The sequence below is a fragment of the Delphinus delphis genome, chromosome 1, assembly GCF_949987515.2.
Source record: "Delphinus delphis chromosome 1, mDelDel1.2, whole genome shotgun sequence".
Lineage (NCBI taxonomy): Eukaryota > Metazoa > Chordata > Mammalia > Artiodactyla > Delphinidae > Delphinus > Delphinus delphis.
This window is the reverse complement of record NC_082683.1, coordinates 146,604,593-146,623,607: the sequence shown is the minus strand read 5'-3', so window position 1 is coordinate 146,623,607 and position 19,015 is coordinate 146,604,593. Positions and strand designations below refer to the sequence as shown.

The 19,015-nt window shown below is 34.7% G+C and overlaps 1 protein-coding gene across 1 annotated transcript in view; it reads left to right on the top strand.

Moving 5' to 3' along the window:
• The window catches only part of SYT14 (synaptotagmin 14), a 146,660-nt gene that overhangs the window by 67,228 nt on the left and 60,417 nt on the right, over positions 1–19,015 (top strand). The window contains 2 exon segments of the mRNA XM_059995224.1: positions 6,976–7,247; positions 11,798–12,247. Coding sequence (XP_059851207.1) covers positions 6,976–7,247; positions 11,798–12,247 — 722 coding nt within the window.

The following is a 19,015-nucleotide window of genomic DNA, read 5'->3' as shown; positions in this document are numbered from 1 at the left end:
CATACCTCTTCCCTCTTGCATCTCCCTCCCTCCCACCCTCCCTATCCCACCCTTCTAGCTGGTCACAAAGCACTGAGCTGATCTCCCTGTGTTACGCGACTGCTTCCCGCTAGCTATCTATTTTACATTTGGTAGTGTTTATATGTCTATATATACACTACTGCTTTCTCACTTTTCCACAAGTATTTCTGTGGATTATTTTTAATATCATTATTTTCAATATGTTTTCTAATTTCTATTATGATTTCTTTTTTAATCCATGGGCAATTTAGAAGTTCATCTTAATTTCTTGTTATTTTATCTAGATATCTATAGATTTTTTAGTTATATTTTTGATTGTGATTTCTAGTTTAATTCCACTGTGGTTAGATAACATCCTTTTTACACTTCCAGTTTTGAGAAGTGTGTTGAGCCTTAATTTATTACCCAGTATATGATCAATTTTGGCAAGTATCCCCAGGCATTTGAAAAGAAATATGAATTCTACAGATGTTGAACATTCACCACTTTTTAGAGTTGCAGTTCCCAAACTCTGAAAACCACTGTCTTAAAACATGATGTTAAGAACTACAGGCCATATTCCTGATATGCATGCATCCTGTTTTTTTCTAGAGTAGGAAGATACTTTGTCTTGTTTTGTAGGTACCGTGCAATATGCAAATGGAAAATTAAAATGCTTAAAATATATTCATGCATGAACCCTTTTATGGATATATCATTTCCATAAAATAGGGTATGAAATTTGGTTGTAAAATGAGGGATAAAGTAATAGTAGGGCATCATCATCATTTTGGTGTTTGATAGTCCCACAAAAAATTTCTTCCCAAGGCTGGATGTTTACAGTATAATTTAACAACTCCAACATAACTTGTGTTATTTTATAAAAACAATTGTCTTAAAATGTTTGCAATAGCAATTCATTTTAAGCCAACTCTTAGTTATTACACTGTATAGACAATATAAAGCAGTTATCAACTAGAGAAAAAAGATATTATTGCAAAAGTTAAAAAAGGAGAAATCCTCATAACTATCTTTTTTATGAAATTTAGATTCCAGATACATTTGGTGTTCTTCACTTTGAAAAGTAAAGTGCAAGAGTAAACTGAAAAGGAAAGAGAAAAGTGTGTTAATATTATTTTCAAAGCTTTGAGGATTTATACAATAATATATAATTATATAAACCTACATATATACAATTTATATATTCCAATGTTTATGTATATTATATATATATATATCTCATTTATATGTTCCAAAATATTTTATATATTCCAATTCACAGCTTTAAAATTGTCTCTCTCAAATCCAGAAACAGTATTGAAGTCTACCCATGGAACCTACTTAGCACCTTTAAATATCACTAAACTTCTTTGGAGTAACTTGTGCCTTGGTCTTTGGAGCACATTTACACTAAATCTAAATAAGAGCCAGACGACTGGAGCTCAGCTGTGTAAGTCCCATAGTTGGTGGCAACTAGGCAGGGACCTGATATATTAAAAGTAAACCAAAGGAAGTAAGGTATAACATAATCACCAGACAGAAATTGTGTCGTGCTGTCCACATAAAAAGTTCAGAGAAGGATTATTAAAGTGGAAAAAGAGCTACAGAAAGAGAAGATACTTTAATAAAAATGAAAACTGAAATCAACTGCCAGACTGATGTATAAGGAGGGCAAGGATCCTTTATCTTTCTCCTTCCTGGAATCTTTAGGCATCTACTTTTTTGTTTTGTTTTGTTTAATGTGTGTGTATTTTTTTACTCCCATTAGTGTATTTTGGAACGGAAATATTGAGTCATTTTTTACTTTTCCCAGTTTTATTGAGGTTTAATTGACATACAACTTTGTATTATTCCAAGGTGTACAACATACTGGTTTGATATATGTAAATATTGCAAAATGATTATCACAGTGAGTTTAGTTAACATCAGTCACTTCATGTAGTTACAAATTTTTTCTTCTGATAAGAACTTTTATCTACTTTTATTCTACTCTCAACAAATTTTAAATATACAATACAGTAGTAGTAACTGTAGTCCCTGTGCTATACATTACATCCCCAGGACTTATTTATCTTATAACTGGAAGTTTGTACCTTTTGACCACCTTCACCCTTTCCCCCCCACCCTCATCCCTGCCTTTTTTTTGCCAACAACCACTGTTCTCCGTATCTATGAATTCGGTTTTTTTTAGATATAAGTGACATCATACGGTATTTATCTTTCTCTTTCTGACTTATTTCACTTAGCACAATGTCCTCAACGTCCATCCCTGTTGTCACAAATGGTAGGATTTCCTTCATTTTTATGGCTGAATAATAGTCTGTTGTGTGTATATACCACATTATCTTTATCCATTCATTCGCTGATGGACGCTTAAGTTGTTGCCATGTCTTAGCTATTATAAATAACACTTCAGTGAATATGGGAGTGCAAATATCTTTTCAAGATAGTGATTTCATTTCCTTCAGATAAATACCCAGAAGTGGAAATGCTGGATCATATGGTAGTTCTATTTTTAATTTTTCTGAGGAATCTCCATATTGTTTTCCATAGTAGCTTCAACAGTTCACACTCCTACCAACAGTGCACAAGGATTCCCTTTTCTCCACATCCTAGCCAGCACTTGTTATCTCTTGTCTTTTTGATAATAACCATTCTGATAGGTGTGAGTTGATATCTCATTGTGGTTGATTTGCATTTCTCTGATGATTAGTGGTTTGAACACCTTTTCATGTACCTATTGGCCATTTGGATATCTTCTAGAAAAAGAAAGTTTTTACCAAAGACATTTTTTAGTTTCTCAACCCATTTTTTAATCAGATTGTTTTTTCGCTGAGTTGTGTGAGTTCTTTATGTATTTTGGATATTAACACCGTATCAGATATATGATTTGCAAATATTTTCCACCATTCTGTAGGTCGCCTTCTAATTTTGTTGATTGTTTGCAGTGCAGAAGCTGTTTAGTTTGACGTAATCCTACTTGTTTATTTTTGCTTTTGTTGCCTTTGCTTTTGGTGTCAGATCTAAAATATTAAGAACAATGTCAAGGAGCTTACCCACTATGTTTTCTTCTAGGAGTTTTATGGTTTCAGGTCTTATGTTTTAAGTTGATTTATGTATATGAGGTCAGACAGTAGTTCAATTTCATTATTTTGCATGTGGCCGTTCAGTTTTCCCACCACCATATATTGAAGAGACTGTCCTCTCCCCATTGTATATTCTTGGTTCCTATGTCATAAATTAATTGACCGTACATGTGTGGGTTTATTTATGGGCTCTCTATTCTGTTCTCTTTATCTATGTATCTGCTCTTTTGCCAATACCATACTGTTTTGATTACTATAGCTTTGTAATACACTTTCAAATCAGAATGTGTGATACCGCCAGCTTTCTTCTTCTTTTTCAAAATTGCTTTGGCTATTTGGAACCTTCTGTGTTTCCATACAAATTTTAGAATTTTTTATTCTATTTCTATGGAAAAAATGCCATTGGAATATTGATAGCGATTGCATTGAATCTGTAGATTGCTTTGGGTAGTATGAACATTTTAACAATATTCTTCCAATCCATGAGCACAGAATATCTTTCCATTTTTATTTGTGTCTTCAACTCCTTTCATCAGTGTCTTACGGTTTTTAGTGTGCAGGTCTTTTCACCTCCTTGGTTAAATTTATTCCTTGGTATTTTATTCTTTTTAATGCAATTGTAAATGGGATTTTTTTCCCCTTAATTTCTTTTTATGATAATTCATTGTTAGTTGATAAAAACACAACTGATTTTTTTATATTGATTTTGTATCCACCAACTTTACTGATTATGTTTATTAGCTCTAACAGTTTTTTGGTGGACTCCTGATGGTTTTCTATATATAATATTATGTCATCTGCAAATAGAGACAGTTTTACTTCTTCCTTTCCAATTTGGATGTCTTTTTTTTTTCTTGCCTAATTGCTGTAGCTAGGACTTCCAGGACCATGTTGAATAAAAGCAGTGAAAATCAGCATCCTTATCTTGTTCCCAGTCTTAGAGGAAAAGCTTTCAGCTTTTCACTGTTGAGTATGATGTTAGCTGTGGGCTTTTCATATATGGATTTTATTATGTTGATGTATGTTCCCTCTGTACCCAGTTTGTTGAGGGTTTTTATCATGAATGGATGTTGAATTTTACCAAATGCTTTTTCTGTATCTATTGAAATGATCATATTATTTTTATATTTCACTTTGTTAATGTTTTTTATTACATTGATTGGTTTCCATATGTTGAACCATCCCCTGGAATAACTCCTACTTGATTATGATGTATGATCCTCCTAATATATTCTTGAATTCAGTTTGTTAATATTTTGTTGAGGACTTTTGCGTCTGTATTCATCAGGAATAGTGGCCTGTAATTTTCTTTGTTTGTAGTGTCCTTGTCTGGCTTTAGGTAATGCTGGCCTCGTAAAACGAGTTTGCCAGTGTTCCCTCCTCACCTGTGTTTTATAAGAGTTTGAGAAGGACTGGTATTAATTCTTCTTTAAGTGTTTGATAGAATTCACCAGCAAAGCCATCTGATCCTGGACTTTTGTTTGTTGGGAAGTTGATTACTGATTCAATATCCTTACTAGTAATTGGTTTGTTCAGATTTTCTATTTCTTCATGATTCGGTCTTGGTAGATTGTATGTTTCTTGGAATTTATCCATTTCTTCCAGGTTGTCCAATTTGTTGGTATATAATTTTTCATACTAATCTCTTATGATCCTTTTTATATGTGGTATCAATTGTAATTTCTCTTCTTTCATTTCTAATTTGAGTCTTCTCTCTTTTTTTTCCTTGGTGAGTGGCATCTACTCTTTTCCATATAGATATGAACAGTGAAATGGATCCCATCCCCAGCTTCAATATGATGGCTTCTGATTAATCTAAACCGTTTATGGTAATCACATTCCCCCTACCACAGATGGGTTTAGAAATAGACATGTGACCCAGTTCTGTCCAGTGAGATCTGTGGGGTAATATGCTGAGAGTCTTCTTGGAAAGATCATCTCTCTTTTTGAAAAAATTAAGGTAAAGGAAAAGATGGCATGCTGATTCTTAGAACCACTACATTGGGAATTTTTTGATTGACTTCGTGGTACAGTAAGTATTTAGATATTACAATTTAACTTATAATTCAATGGCTGATTAAATATACATTTTAAAGGGAGAGAAGATGTTGTTTTAGTGATTTAAAAACTATCAGTAGAGAATATATTTAGAAACAACAGAAAATTCAAATATCAGGTTTTGTTGTGTTTTTTGTTTTTTGGCCATGCTGCGAGGCACGTGGGATCTTAGTTCCCAGACCAGGGATCGAATCCATGCCCCCTGCAGTGGAAGCGCAGAGTCTTAACCACTGGACTGCCAGGGAAGTCCCTGTTTTTGTTAACAAAGAGGGATTTATTTGTCTCAGGCATCAAGAAGTTTGGAGATAGCTACTTAGTGATTTTTCAGATGCTTCTTCATTATTCTTAGTTTTCATTCTCATGCTTGTTACTTCATGGTTACAAGATGAGTGCAGCACCTCCAAGCAGGAGGAGGGGGAAAGGCCAGTGGACAAAAGGGGCATGCCAGTTGAGTCTGCCTGCTTTTGTCAGGAAAACAAAAGTTTTCCTGGAAGCCCTGTTCTGAAATCTGGTTTATTGTGTTTTATTAGCTACTATTTGCAATCCATCTATTTAATCTATTCTGTCTTCTCCAATTTAGCTTCAACTATATTAAGTCATTAACTTTTCTACTTTGTGCTTATGTTTTCTAAAGTGGGTATGTTAGACTCAGTAGGTGAGACATTTAATTTCTTTTTACAAAATTAGGGCTTCTGAGCAAATATGTAAATCTATGCTAAGTTCAATATTTTTCATTTGAACCAGACATTGTAGTAATTTTTCAATGAGTTTTATAGTTCTTATGTAAAGTTTTTCTAAGGAAGAACAGAAGACCTATTGAACATTTGAACTGAACTCCATTATAAGAATTACAATACAAACTACCTTTTTTTCAGAGTCCCTTTTGAGAAAGGAGCGTCACAGTCCATTAAAGGAAGAAATGAGCAGTGTTTAAATTTAATATCTGTTATTGTGTCCAGGATTTATCTACACAGACTTAGCTATTCCTCAGTTGTATACTGAACTCTATTTCCTTACATACCCTCCTGTCCCCACCTCTATCCTGTTCACAGACGTGTTTATTCTCAGTTATTTAGATACATCATTACGGTAAAAGTTAAAAGCATAATTTAAGAGAGGAAGAAAATGTGGTTTCAGATTAACTGCTGGAGGTGGAGATGCGTGCCATGGACAAGGTGGAGCCGTACTTTAGAAGGAATACAGATTCAGGGTGTGGTGGGGCAGGGTGTGGCCTCTTTATAATGCAGGCGGGGTGGAATGCAGCCTTCAGGCTTTGCTGGGGATGGGGGAATTAGGCCTCCATTCAGAGTGCACCCATTCCAGGATTCTGGATCTAGGATAGATGTGGAAAAATAGTTTCCGACTCTGCTAAGATGAATGCTAGTTTAAGTTCATCTCAGTAACTGAAGACAATAAATGAGGTTTATATTTGTTTCACCTACCATGCTTTTACTATTGTGGCTAGAGAGGTCACAGATCATAAGGGAATAAATGAAGTTTGTATGCTCTAGGATTGTTTTGAAAGAAAGACCTAAATAAATCATCAATTTCACTTAGTATTTTTTGCTCTCCCATTTTTATAGTATAAAACAGGGTCTTGTTATATAACTTTTATTTTTCCTGATCTTATTATGCAGGAGGAGAGGAATGGGAAACCAGATTATTTGATTTCTGCATCTGAACTAGGGAAGAAGACAACTCATTAGTAAATCTAGTAGTTACTTTGCCACAGAATCTTAATCCAGTTTTTTTAAGTTATTACAATTATTGTGGACTGTACTGCATGTCGAGGCTAATTGGAAACAGTGACCAGATTCTTAATCATTATCAGGAAACTGCATTCAGAGAATGAGAAGAACACCCCCACTGGATGAATTGCAGCCACCACCATATCAGGATGACAGTGGTTCTCCCCATCTCTCATGTACACCCTCAGAAATTGGGGACAGTAAATGTGAATTTTCCCACTGCAGCAACAGTCCAAGATGCTCATATAACAAGTGTCCAAGTGAAGGAAGCACAGGTCATGAAATAGAAAGTTTTCATAATAAAGGATATGAAGAAGATGTTCCAAGTGACAGCACTGCAGTCCTGAGCCCTGAAGTAAGTAAAAGCACATAGAAGTTTTTAAATGAATGTTATTTGGAAGATAATAATAATCCTGTGCTTATCCTCTTGGTCAGAAGGTTTTATCACTATCTTGTCCTTTATGGCTTATGGTACCAGTTTCTGTTTTTATCCAGCAGATTTTTCAGGGCTGTCCCAACCATCCTCCAACTCCCTTTCAAAAGAGGACAGGTAGATAAAAATGAGAGCAATATGCAAGATATTGAGAAGTATCTTGCCTCAGGGTTCAACCTCAGTAGGGGTTTAAAAAAAATTTTTTTTAACATTTTACATAAAACATTCTGGAATTACCCATTTCTTTTATCTTAAGGTTCCTATTTATGTTTGTGTTTATTTTTTAAATTATTTTATTTGGATATTTTTACTATTGGGAGGTGGCCCTTTAATGTTTTACAAGCCTTTCAGAATAATGTCTGCATTTCCATACCATGGAATATGGAAGGGATAAGTGATGCTCAGCTTTACTAATGAAATTTGAATTCATGGCATCATGCATTCAGAGAGGTTGGTTGGTTGTGTTTTAAGTTATTTCCTTTTTTTGGAGCAAAAAATGTGAAAACAACAACAAAAATAAGTGTGTTATACTTTTGAAGTCTTTCCATGTTGTAAAAGGGATTTGTTTTAATCTTTCAATGATGATAAAATCTATAAAGGTAATCTAGAGGTTTTCATTAGGCAGTATTTACTTTTAGGTTTCCTTTTTTTCCAGATGGCAAGTTTTTACAACTTTTGTCCCAGACAACATTTCATGATACTGCAGTGTGTCAGTGTTCTTACTAGGTGAATTTTATCTACTGCCAAAATTAAATAATGAAAGTACAGCTCTGAATAGAATTTCCTCAAAGTTTTTCTTATATAATTTCTAGGAACACTTTTTATCTGTTACTACTCTTCTACTATTTCTAATATTATTATATAGTATCTAACTTATCTAACTTAGAAGAAAATTCTGCATTGGTATTATAAATTTAACATAGTAGTATTTCATCATTTTCCACAAAGAATATTTCTCCATGTTTTGTACCTGAGCAAATTTGAGATAACTATTTTATAGATTTGCAAACTATATAGATAGCCAGCACATAAACAGTGAAACCTGGATTGTGGAACTAACAACAATAATAATAGCTGTCACCAATTGTGCCAATAACTTTTCTAAAAGCTTTACATAGCTCATTTAACTCTAACAACCTCATCTTCAGAAAGTTGTTATTTCCATTTTAGAAATGAAAACATTAAGACTCAGAGCATTAAGCAAGTTGCCCAGGTATAAGTAGCTCTTAAACAGTAGAACTGTAATTCAAAGCCAGGTCTGCCTGACTACAAAAACAGTGGTCTTAACAACTACGCTCTATTGCCCCTCTTGACTTGAATCATTGTGTGCGAAATTACTTTGAAGTATCGGTACCCTCCAAGTACACCACCAGGCAAGCTATCCCAGAGGACTCACAGACCAAATTAAGATGCTCAGGTTACACTTGTGTGTGTGTGTGCATGCATGTATGTATGTGTGTTTTAAGCTATTTCAAATGTAAAGCAAGAAGGAAGAGGAGCAAGATAAGGTAGGAGAACACACTTAGGATAGGATGCCCTTAGATACAGGTGGCAAGACAACAAACACCGTGTGGATCCTGGTTTATATAATGTCCTTATGTTCAGTCTTACTCTTTCTGCTCCATCAGCATTCCCTAATTACGGCACGGTAACAAGGACAAAAGTTGAGATTTGAACAAGGGTGCCAGGGGCCAAAAACACATACTTGTTTTATGGGAGAGATGCAGGGGCAAGTACTCCTGGCCACAAGTAAAACTTGCAGTTAGTCTACTAAACAGACATAGATTTTATCTGCATTTCTTAATAGAACACGTGGGTGACAGAGCTGTCAGCCCAGAGGTGACATGATCATAGCTTGGCCTTTCCATCCCTTTCCATAGGTAATAGTCATTTGTTCTATCTTATTTTCTGTTTATTCTGTCTTTGACATATCTTAACAAGTTATTAACTTAGTTATTATATATATTTACCACATGTTCTGAATTCTGCCTGTGTCTCCCAAGTTAATTCCTTACTTATTATCTGTAGTTAACAGAACCTGTGAGTTTTGCCCATATTTCAGAAGCTTGCTGTGTTAACACTTCTTATTGAGTCTCCTCAATCCTGCTTGTTTTTGTGTCTTCTACAGCGAAACAATATGTTCAAACTACAGCAAATGCATGTCACATAAATATTTAGGTGCTGATAGCCTGTGTTAGTGTAAAACTCATTCTTGTGTTTTTTCAAGTTTACTTTGCTTCCTACCATTCCTTTAATAGATATTATTTATCAAATAGAAAATTCTTACCTTCCTATTGGTTTAATCCAGGATCCAGCTATTTTAGAACCTATCTTCCTACACAGTTGAACTAGGAGAGGAGTGAGGAGGGTTCAGAAGGATTCCCTGGCAAGGAGTTCATTAACTGTATTGATGACCTGTTGCTGGCTAAAGATTATTGAAAACTTTGACTTAGAACCTTGAAAAGAGGGATTATTTTCTAATTATCTGTTTGTAGAATACAAATAGTAGCTTTTATCTGTAAAAGTCCCACCCTTTTAACCCTCAGTTTCACAAGGAATGCCCAGGAAAAAAAAAAAAAAGGGAGGCACCAAGAGAAACAAAATTCAGAAATAGTTATCTGAGACCGTATAAAAATCTTTATTACCTTGAAAATCTTAGCTGTCATGACACTGTTTTAGAAAATATTTAATTGAAAAATAAATTAATGTAATTAATCATTTAATTAGCAATTATGAAGTAGCATGCAGTAAAACATTTTGTTCTAAACTGTCAATTTAACAGAGTAAGAATATTTTTACCCTGATCTAATCATATTGCATAAAAAACTGAATTATTCTATGAGAGTTTGTTCCTACTCCTAAAGTATTCTTCTTTACTTGTCATCTTTTCTTCCGTACACCATACAAAATTGAGTCATCGTAGGTAGACATGTAAGATCTATGAGGTCAAAGACTTGTGTCTTTTTGGTTCTCTGCTGCATCCCCCACCCAAAAATATGTCCTGGCACATAGTAGGTGCAATAGTTAGGCACATGTTAAGCTGCTGTAACAAGGAGACAAGTACAATGGCAAATACAGATACAAAACCACAGAAGATTGTTCGTCTTTCATTTAACAATACTCCTGGGTGAGTAGGTGACTTTGCTCTACAACATCATCCAGGGGCCCAGTTCCTGCTTTTTAGTCACTCTTCTGTCCCCTAGGGTGTTGTCCTAATCCACATGGTCCAAGCTGACCCACACATCCTATCTGTGTATCTGCTTGTGGGAAGAGTGAGAGATAGAGAGTGAAGAGCACGTAATTTTTTCTACAAACCTGATCTGGATGTTTCATACTGAACTCTGTTTCTCTCCCTTTGGCTAGAGCAGAGTTTCATTGCTATATCAGTTGTAAGGAAGACTTCAAAGTAAAGTTTCTTGCCAGACAATGTGTTTCTGGCTAAAACCCAGGTAGTTTTTTTGAGGCATGCGAAAAGGGAAGACCAAGAGTCAGTAGTAGTGCCTACTACAGTACGCATTAAATAAAAGTTCAGAAAAATTCAGAAGATTATAAAATTGGCCCACATTTTAAAATGAAAAACACTTAATATTTATTAAAATATTTGAAGGGGTGAGGTGGTATAGCTGAAAAGTCAGAGAGCTGAATTTGGCACTGTTAGTCACTAGCTGAAACTCCTATTACATTCCAGATAGTTAGACTAGCAGGAACTTTAGACAATTCCAGGCAAAAGAGGTACAGTTTCTTTTAACCTTACAATTAAAATATATAGTTTCGTGCTTTCTTGAACTTTTGGAATATGTATTCTGCCATTTTCAACAGTAATTAGTATTAGAAAATAATACGTAGTTTTAAATTCTGGTTAAAAATTGAAGTAGTGTGTGTGTGTGTTATGGAAAATAAATATTTGGCTGCAAGTATTTTGAGGCCTTTGTGTTTATACTTTCATATTTCACATTTCCATTGATTTTCAAGCCTAAATGTGTTAACATTCTATTACGGATGGGGACATTTGAAACAAATCTGAAAATGGTACCAAATTTTTCAGTAGCATTATACTTTCATTTATGTTCTCTTTCTCTCCAGCCTAATATTGAGCTGTCAGTTGTTCTGTTTATAATGTTACAAATTTAGTAATTTTTTTTACAAAAGGAGCAGAAATATACATGGAAGTATATATTTTCGTTTCTCATGATAAAAACGTATATCCAACTTTCTCAAAATTGTGATGGTGGATATTAAATTCTATGTCTTTATTATAATAAGTTTTTGAGTTTAACTTACCACTTACATTACTTTGTCCCCATAGAGTAGCTTTTGATTGTAGTTGGCTGTTAATTATTATTACTTTCTTTATGATAGCAAATAAAAACAGTTTTCATATCATTCTTCTAAAGAAATATCAGGTACTTATTTACATGCTAGATTAAATAATAGAGTTAAAAATTGAAAACATTTAAATTTGCTTTTCTTAGGATATGTCAGCTCAAGGATCATCTTCACAGCTTCCTAAACCTTTTGATCCTGAGCCAGAAGCTAAATATGGCACGCTGGATGTGACTTTTGACTATGACTCACAAGAACAGAAGCTGCTGGTAACAGTGACAGCTGTCACAGATATCCCAACATATAACAGGACAGGTGGCAACTCATGGCAAGTACACCTTGTTCTTCTACCTATAAAGAAACAGAGAGCAAAAACCAGCATCCAAAGAGGACCATGCCCTGTCTTCACAGAAACATTCAAATTTAATCATGTTGAATCTGAGATGATTGGAAATTATGCAGTTCGGTTTAGACTGTATGGTATACATCGCATGAAAAAAGAAAAGATTGTGGGGGAAAAGATTTTTTATTTAACAAAACTGAATCTTCAAGGGAAAATGTCATTACCTGTGATATTGGAACCTTCTTACAATCATTCTGTGAGTATCTGATCAAATAGCCCAAATACAGTTTATGTCATGGTATATAATATACACAATTTTTAAAATCTGTGATCAACCCAACAACTTTCTCAGCCTATTTTTTACATAGTAATCATACCTACAAAATATCTAGGTCCTAAATAGGTAGGTATACCTTTCTGTCATCTGTAAAAGTAGCCCTTGAAGATTATGTATGATTTATTTTATGTATTTTATTTTATCTTCACAGAGTCTGGCCTGATGTCTTACATATCTGTTCCTTTGTTAAACATTTATTACAGGATTGCTTATGACATCATCTGAACTCCTTATAGAATTTATTGTTTTCTTTCCAGGTTAAAACTAGGTGATACTTTAACAGCTATCTAGCCCATATCTTATTTGATATACTGCAGAAATTATTTGCTTTTATAGAATTTGTGCTGCTGCCTAGGTCATAACTGATTATCCTTCCAGAACTGCTATGAAATTATTTTTAAAGGTTCAGAAAAAACTCTGCCCTTGTTATACTTTCCACTCTTTTTTTTTTTAAACAAAGATTTTGCAGTGTTTCTGAGAGAATACTTCCATTTAGTACTATGAGCTCTTCTCCCTTTTCTCTTTTTTCCTCCAGGTACTGATCACACACAAGTGTCTCTCCCTCACTGTCCGTCTGGCATCTCTCTCTCCATGTTTTTAACTAAAGTCCTGCAAGGCATTGCAAATCGCAGGAGAGTTGCACTCTTTATTTAAACCAGGGAGATACACTATGCCACATAGTTATTTAGATTATGAGAAAATCTGTGATATGCTGGAAATACAAATTTTGAATTATATTTATTCCTCTCATAATTGAATAAGAAGCATTTTTACACATAAATATACAGATTTGGAGTAGACTTATATATTAACATAAAGGTATAATATTTTAGAGTTGTTTTTAAGCCTTTAAGTGTATTAAGCATAAGTGCAAGGTTAGAGTCTCACTGAATTTATAGCAGGCAGCATTTGATCTTATAGGACCTTCATTCCCAATAGAACCATACCATTTTAGCTGGATGATTTCAGCATCTTTAAAAACCAAAAGGTGATAATAAATATAGTATATCCCTATGGGTTTTTAATATAATATTTATCCTTTATTGGGTAAATTGATAACTTGTTTTAATTTTACATTTTAGAATTACTGTTTGGGGAAAATGTCTTTTTTAAATGATATCAGCAGTTTATCAGAGGAGAGGCAAAAAAAGTGCAAGCACTATTTCAGAGGGAAGAAGATAACTTAATAAAATTGAATATTCTATAATTCTTGCTATGATTTTTAAACTTCCTCATTATTTGGTTTGAGTGATCACTAGTTAATCTGTGGAAAATGCATCCTTGTATATAGAAATACCTGATTTATATTAGAAGAGAATGACGGTATCATCAAGAGGTATGTATTTTGTGTTTCTTTATTTGCTCTGAGTTATCTGTTCCCAATTCTGTATTAATTATCTTCTTTTCACAAAGAAAATGAAGCCATACAAAATAATATGTTTTTTTCCTCTGGTCAAACTAAATGATTTCTATCCACACCTACATCACATGTGTTGGCTTATGGGGTTTTTTTCGTTTTTTTTTTAACATCTTTATTGGAGTATAATTGCTTTACTATGGTGTGTTAGTTTCTGCTTTATAACAGAGTGAATCAGCTATACATATACCCCCTTATCCCCTCCCTCTTGCGTCTCCCTCCCACCCTCCCTATCCCACCCCTCTAGGTGGTCACAAAGCACCGAGCTGATCTCCCTGTGCTATGCAGCTGCTTCCCACTAGCTATCTGTTTTACATTTTGCAGTGTATATATGTCCATGCCACTCTCTCACTTTGTCCCAGCTTACCCTTCCCCCTCCCTGTGTCCTCAAGTCCATTCTCTGCGTCTGCGTCTTTATTCCTGTCCTGCCCCTAGATTCTTCAGAACCATTTATTTCATTTTATTTTTTTTAGATTCCATATATATGTGTTAGCATACGGTATTTGTTTTTCTCTTTCTGACTTACTTCACTCTGTATGACAGACTCTAGGTCCATCCACCTCACTACAAATAACTCAATTTTGTTTTTTTATGGCTGAATAATATTCCATTGTATATATGTGCCACATCTTCTTTATCCATTCATCTGTCGATGGACCATGTGTTGGCTTATGTTTGATTCTGTATTTCTATATGTCTGACAACCAGTACAATAAATTTCTGTGGAGTGTTCAGAAAAAGAAAAAAGTGCTAAATAGATAGCTTCTAAGACAACGTTTAAATCTGAACAAAACTATTTATCTTCTGCTCTTAGAGAATTTTTTCTCTGTATTACCATGCTTCTCAAAGTTAGTGTCTGTGTTGAGTTGTTGCTCTGTCTTGGCCTTCTTTCTTTCTCCACCTGCTCAAAATCTCATTGCTTGTTTTTGGCTTCTGTTTCAAAAACAACTAGTGTCAAAAACAGCTAGTGTATGACAGTTGTGAGGTTAAGACTCATAATTCTGTCTATCATCTGTCTTGTCGTAAAAATAAAATACTAAAAGAATGTATGTGTTCTGTCTGTGCTGTAGTGTTAATGTTCTCTTTGCTTAGGTGTTGATATTAACTGTGTAGAGAAATCATGTGATTGTGGATTACTTAGGTGATTTTAGCTCTAATTTTGTAAGATGTAATAATATATGAGTGAGAGGTACTTTCATAATTAAACATTTATTCTTATAGCTTTTGAATAATTACTACTTCTTCTTGCAAGAATATTAGCCTTTTGGCAAGGGAAAGTTTTAATCCAGTTAAAAAATTTACAGACTATGGTTAAAACATATTCAAAGCTTAATTACAGTTCATTTTCATGGGTAATAATAGAAAATTAGAATTCTGCATATAGAATTTAGTTTCACAGCTAGTTTTTCAGAAACTGATCAAATCAATACATTGAGAGAAAAATGACCAGTATCACCAAACTGACTTTCTGAGAACTAAGCCCTGAGTTTCCTTGAGGGTAAAATTTAAGTTTGATATTAAGATAAGCATATAGTTTGATCAGTGAACAGTGGAAAATATATGAAGGGTTGAAAAGCATGAGTTCTTTCTACTAACTAGTTGTGTCAGTTTGGATAGATTATCTAATCATTTTGAGCATCAGGTTTCTTGTTTGTAAGATGAGAGAATTAAAACAAATGATCTCTAAGGTTCTACCCAGCACTATATTCTCTGATTCTACTAATATATATTGGGAGAAAAGTTAATGGATTTTAGGTGAGTTTTGTATGCTTAGCATATGACATTTTGTTGTGGGCATTTATTATGTTTTCTCCTTCGTACTTTTTTCAGCAACCTTCTAATGTCTGAGGAAGTCCCAACTAAGTCCCACCTCCCTAAGTTAAGCTGTATAATTCACTTCCCTGGTTTCACTGGTAGCTAGAGCACGAGCCATGTTACCTAGACGCTCCACTCATATTCATCTCTAGGAAACCTCAGCACAGACTGAACAGAGAAGCAGATGCTGCACTCAAATTATGTTCTCATCAGGTTGAAGGAATCTGATATCGAGTCATCAGTAATTCTGAAATAGATTTGCTGGTACAGAAATTGTATTGGTGCTGAACGATAATAAATAATAATTACAGGAAAGAAAAGACCTTGGCATAGAAGTGTCCAGTAGAAGCAGTAGCAGATTTCCTCACAAGGTCAGTTCTGCAGTATGGTTTTAGGGTTTTTTTCTTGAGAAGCTTAGCCATAAACCTGGTTCTCTAGTCATACCACTCCCTTTAATAAATTGCTGTTCCGCTTAGACAGTTAGCTTCCAATGATTTCAAATAAGAACCCTGACTGGTAAATGTTGAAATAGCCATATGGTTTAGTATTTACTTGCTTTAGTCAGTTCTTAAGTTATACTCAATAGTTAGAATGTTGTCAGTTACCCTTCCTACCATGGTATATCCCTCTCATAAGCTGAATTTTTCTCATACACTCAACTTGTTCGTATGGCATTCTTTCCTAGTGTATAACCCCAGTTACTTTCTTCACTTGCATTTTTGGTACCATATAGTAATCTCTCTATTACAGTTATCTGGAATAGCCTCTCGCCTTTTCCTCCCTCAAGTTTTATTTCTTATTAAATTTATTAATAATATTATATGTAGTCATTATGATTTATTAATAATGAAACTTTATTCTTTCTCTCATAAACATAGAACCCTTCCTGTACAGACAGTACTTAATTAGTATAATCTATGCAAAGTAGTCTGTCTAGCTAGAAAATTGGGACTTCAGTCCTACAATTGCAAAGCACTGAATTTGGCTAACAACTTGAATGAGCTTGGAAGTAGATTTCTTCATCAGAGCCTCCAGATAGTATCCCAGCCCAGCTGAAACTTTTATTCAGTCTTGTGAGACCCTAAGTGGGACATCCGCCTGAGCTCACTTGGACCCCTGACCTACAGAAAATGTGTTGCAACTTAAGTTTTAGTGATAGAGGGTACTTAATATGTGCCTAGATGTCTATAGTTCATTAAATCTGGCTCCATATTTCATTTCTGTTTGAACACATAAGAGTTATAGGAAATAGACATGGGAGTGGGTGGGATTGTCTTGGGTGAGAAGAGAAAATCCTCAGGAATTCCTAGATGTAAAGATTGGAGAAAGGTGGGGTAGAGTAGGAAGAAAGAGATAGTAAAATATCACAAAATCCAAGAATGACGTTTTTAAGGAAGGAATACTCAACTTCGTCAAATGCTCCAGATGGAACCAATAATCTGAGTGCTGAAAACTGTCCACTGAATTTAGGATATGCAAGTAATGGGTAGCCTTAGAGAGACCTGTTTTGGTGGGGTAGAGGGGTCAGAATCCAAACTAGAGTGGCAATCATGTAGACAACTCTTCCACCAAGTTTGCCTGTGAAAATAGAGAGGGGGGGTGTTCAGGAAAGATGTTTCTGAGGTTAGGGGAGATTTGGGCATGCTTAAATACTAATGCAAATGGTAAAATATGGAGTGTAAGATATAGGAGAGCTAATTGAAGACAGCTATTAATTGAGGTCTGGGATGAACAGAGAGGCAAAAATGTTACAAGTATTTTCAAGCCATTTATTTTAATTGTAGACCATGACATCTAAGTGGAATAAAGAGAGAAGTGAAACTAGAAGGGGACTAATAGGCAGGGGAAAGTAGAAAGGTTAGTGGACTGAAAGTTCCAAGGATATCAAGGAACAGATGTGAGGGTAGTAGTTGAGCAGGAATTATGGAAAGATAAGGGGCTGTGGTTAGAGAGGAGAATGTTTTCAGTTAATGTGATGAGAAGGGTTCAGAGTATGATGGTGGGAGTGGGCAGCTGAGATGGAATAAAAGGTAAAGACACTGGAGATGGATAAGTTGGTCAAGAGAGACCAGGTTCTTGGATAGGTTATCCACATGGACATTGATTGAAATCACAAAAGATGGTGGCAGCAATTGAAATGTGAGAAAAGATAGAATCAAGGATCGTTGTTCTCAAGAAATGAAGAAAAAATGTTCAGGGAATGAAGAGGAAATGTCTAGGAGAGAATATCTATGAAGACAGGATAACAAGAGCCTTAACGGAAATTAGTTATTCTTTTCCACAATTTTAGGGAAGCAGTGTTTGACAAAGTAGCAGAGAACTTTGCTTCTTGACTGAGCCACTTTGGGTATGAGAGAATAACCAGGATGAAAAGTCTACAGAGGGTGATATATCCTCAGGGAAGAATTGGAATTCAAGTAAAGCAAGGTATTGAGGGTTCAGGGAAGAAACTCAAGCTCTGGACGAGTCTGTCATAGATCAGGAGGGCCAGAAGGCATAGTGAAAAGATTCTGAAAAGGAGGAGCATGATGGAAGTTTGTGTTACATAAGGGAAATTGATTCATCAACACGTTCAGATAAACCTAATCATTTAAAAATTCTTAGTAAGTTCCATATAACATTATTCCCTGATAGGTATCACCATGCTTAAAACAGCTCTATTAGGAATATTTTACAACCTGGTATTCAATAAGCATGCGTCTCAGGGTAATTAAATAGGAACACATCAAGATTTGCTTTATTTTTAACTCATAATTGACTAATTAGGGACATACATACTTATATAATTCTCATTCAAGAGTACAATGCCACAGTTTCCTAAGAGTGATCACCCTTCCTCATGACTTACAGCAATGATGGGCTTATTTTAGACTCTTGTATTTTCTACCTTTAATTTCTAAAATCCCTGTATCTCAAAAACAGCCTGTCTTTATATTAATGGATTGAATTAATTTAGTTTGATATTTGTACTATTACTTTTATTTTTAAGAGAGGTAAATTATTGCTCAGACATAATTGAAATATGTGCTCCTCTAAGAATCATACTTTAGTCTCTATTATTAGCAAGTGGGTTTTATTTCTTTATTTTTAAAGTGGAATATAGTTGCTTTACACTGCTGTGTCAGTTTCTGCTGTACGGCAAAGTGAATCAGCCATACATATACATATATCGCCTCTTTTTTTGGATTTCCTTCCAATTTAGGTCACCACAGAGCACTGAGTAGAGTTCCCTATGCTATACAGTAGGTTCTCATTAGTTACCTATTTTATACATAGTGTATACATGTCAGTCCCAGTCTCCCAATTCATCTCACCCACCCCCTTTCCCCCTTGGTATCCATATGTTTGTTCTCTACGTCTGTGTCTCTATTTCTGCTTTGCAAATAAGATCATCTTTACGATTTTTCTAGATTCCACATATATGCATTAATAGACGATATTTGTTTTTCTCTTTC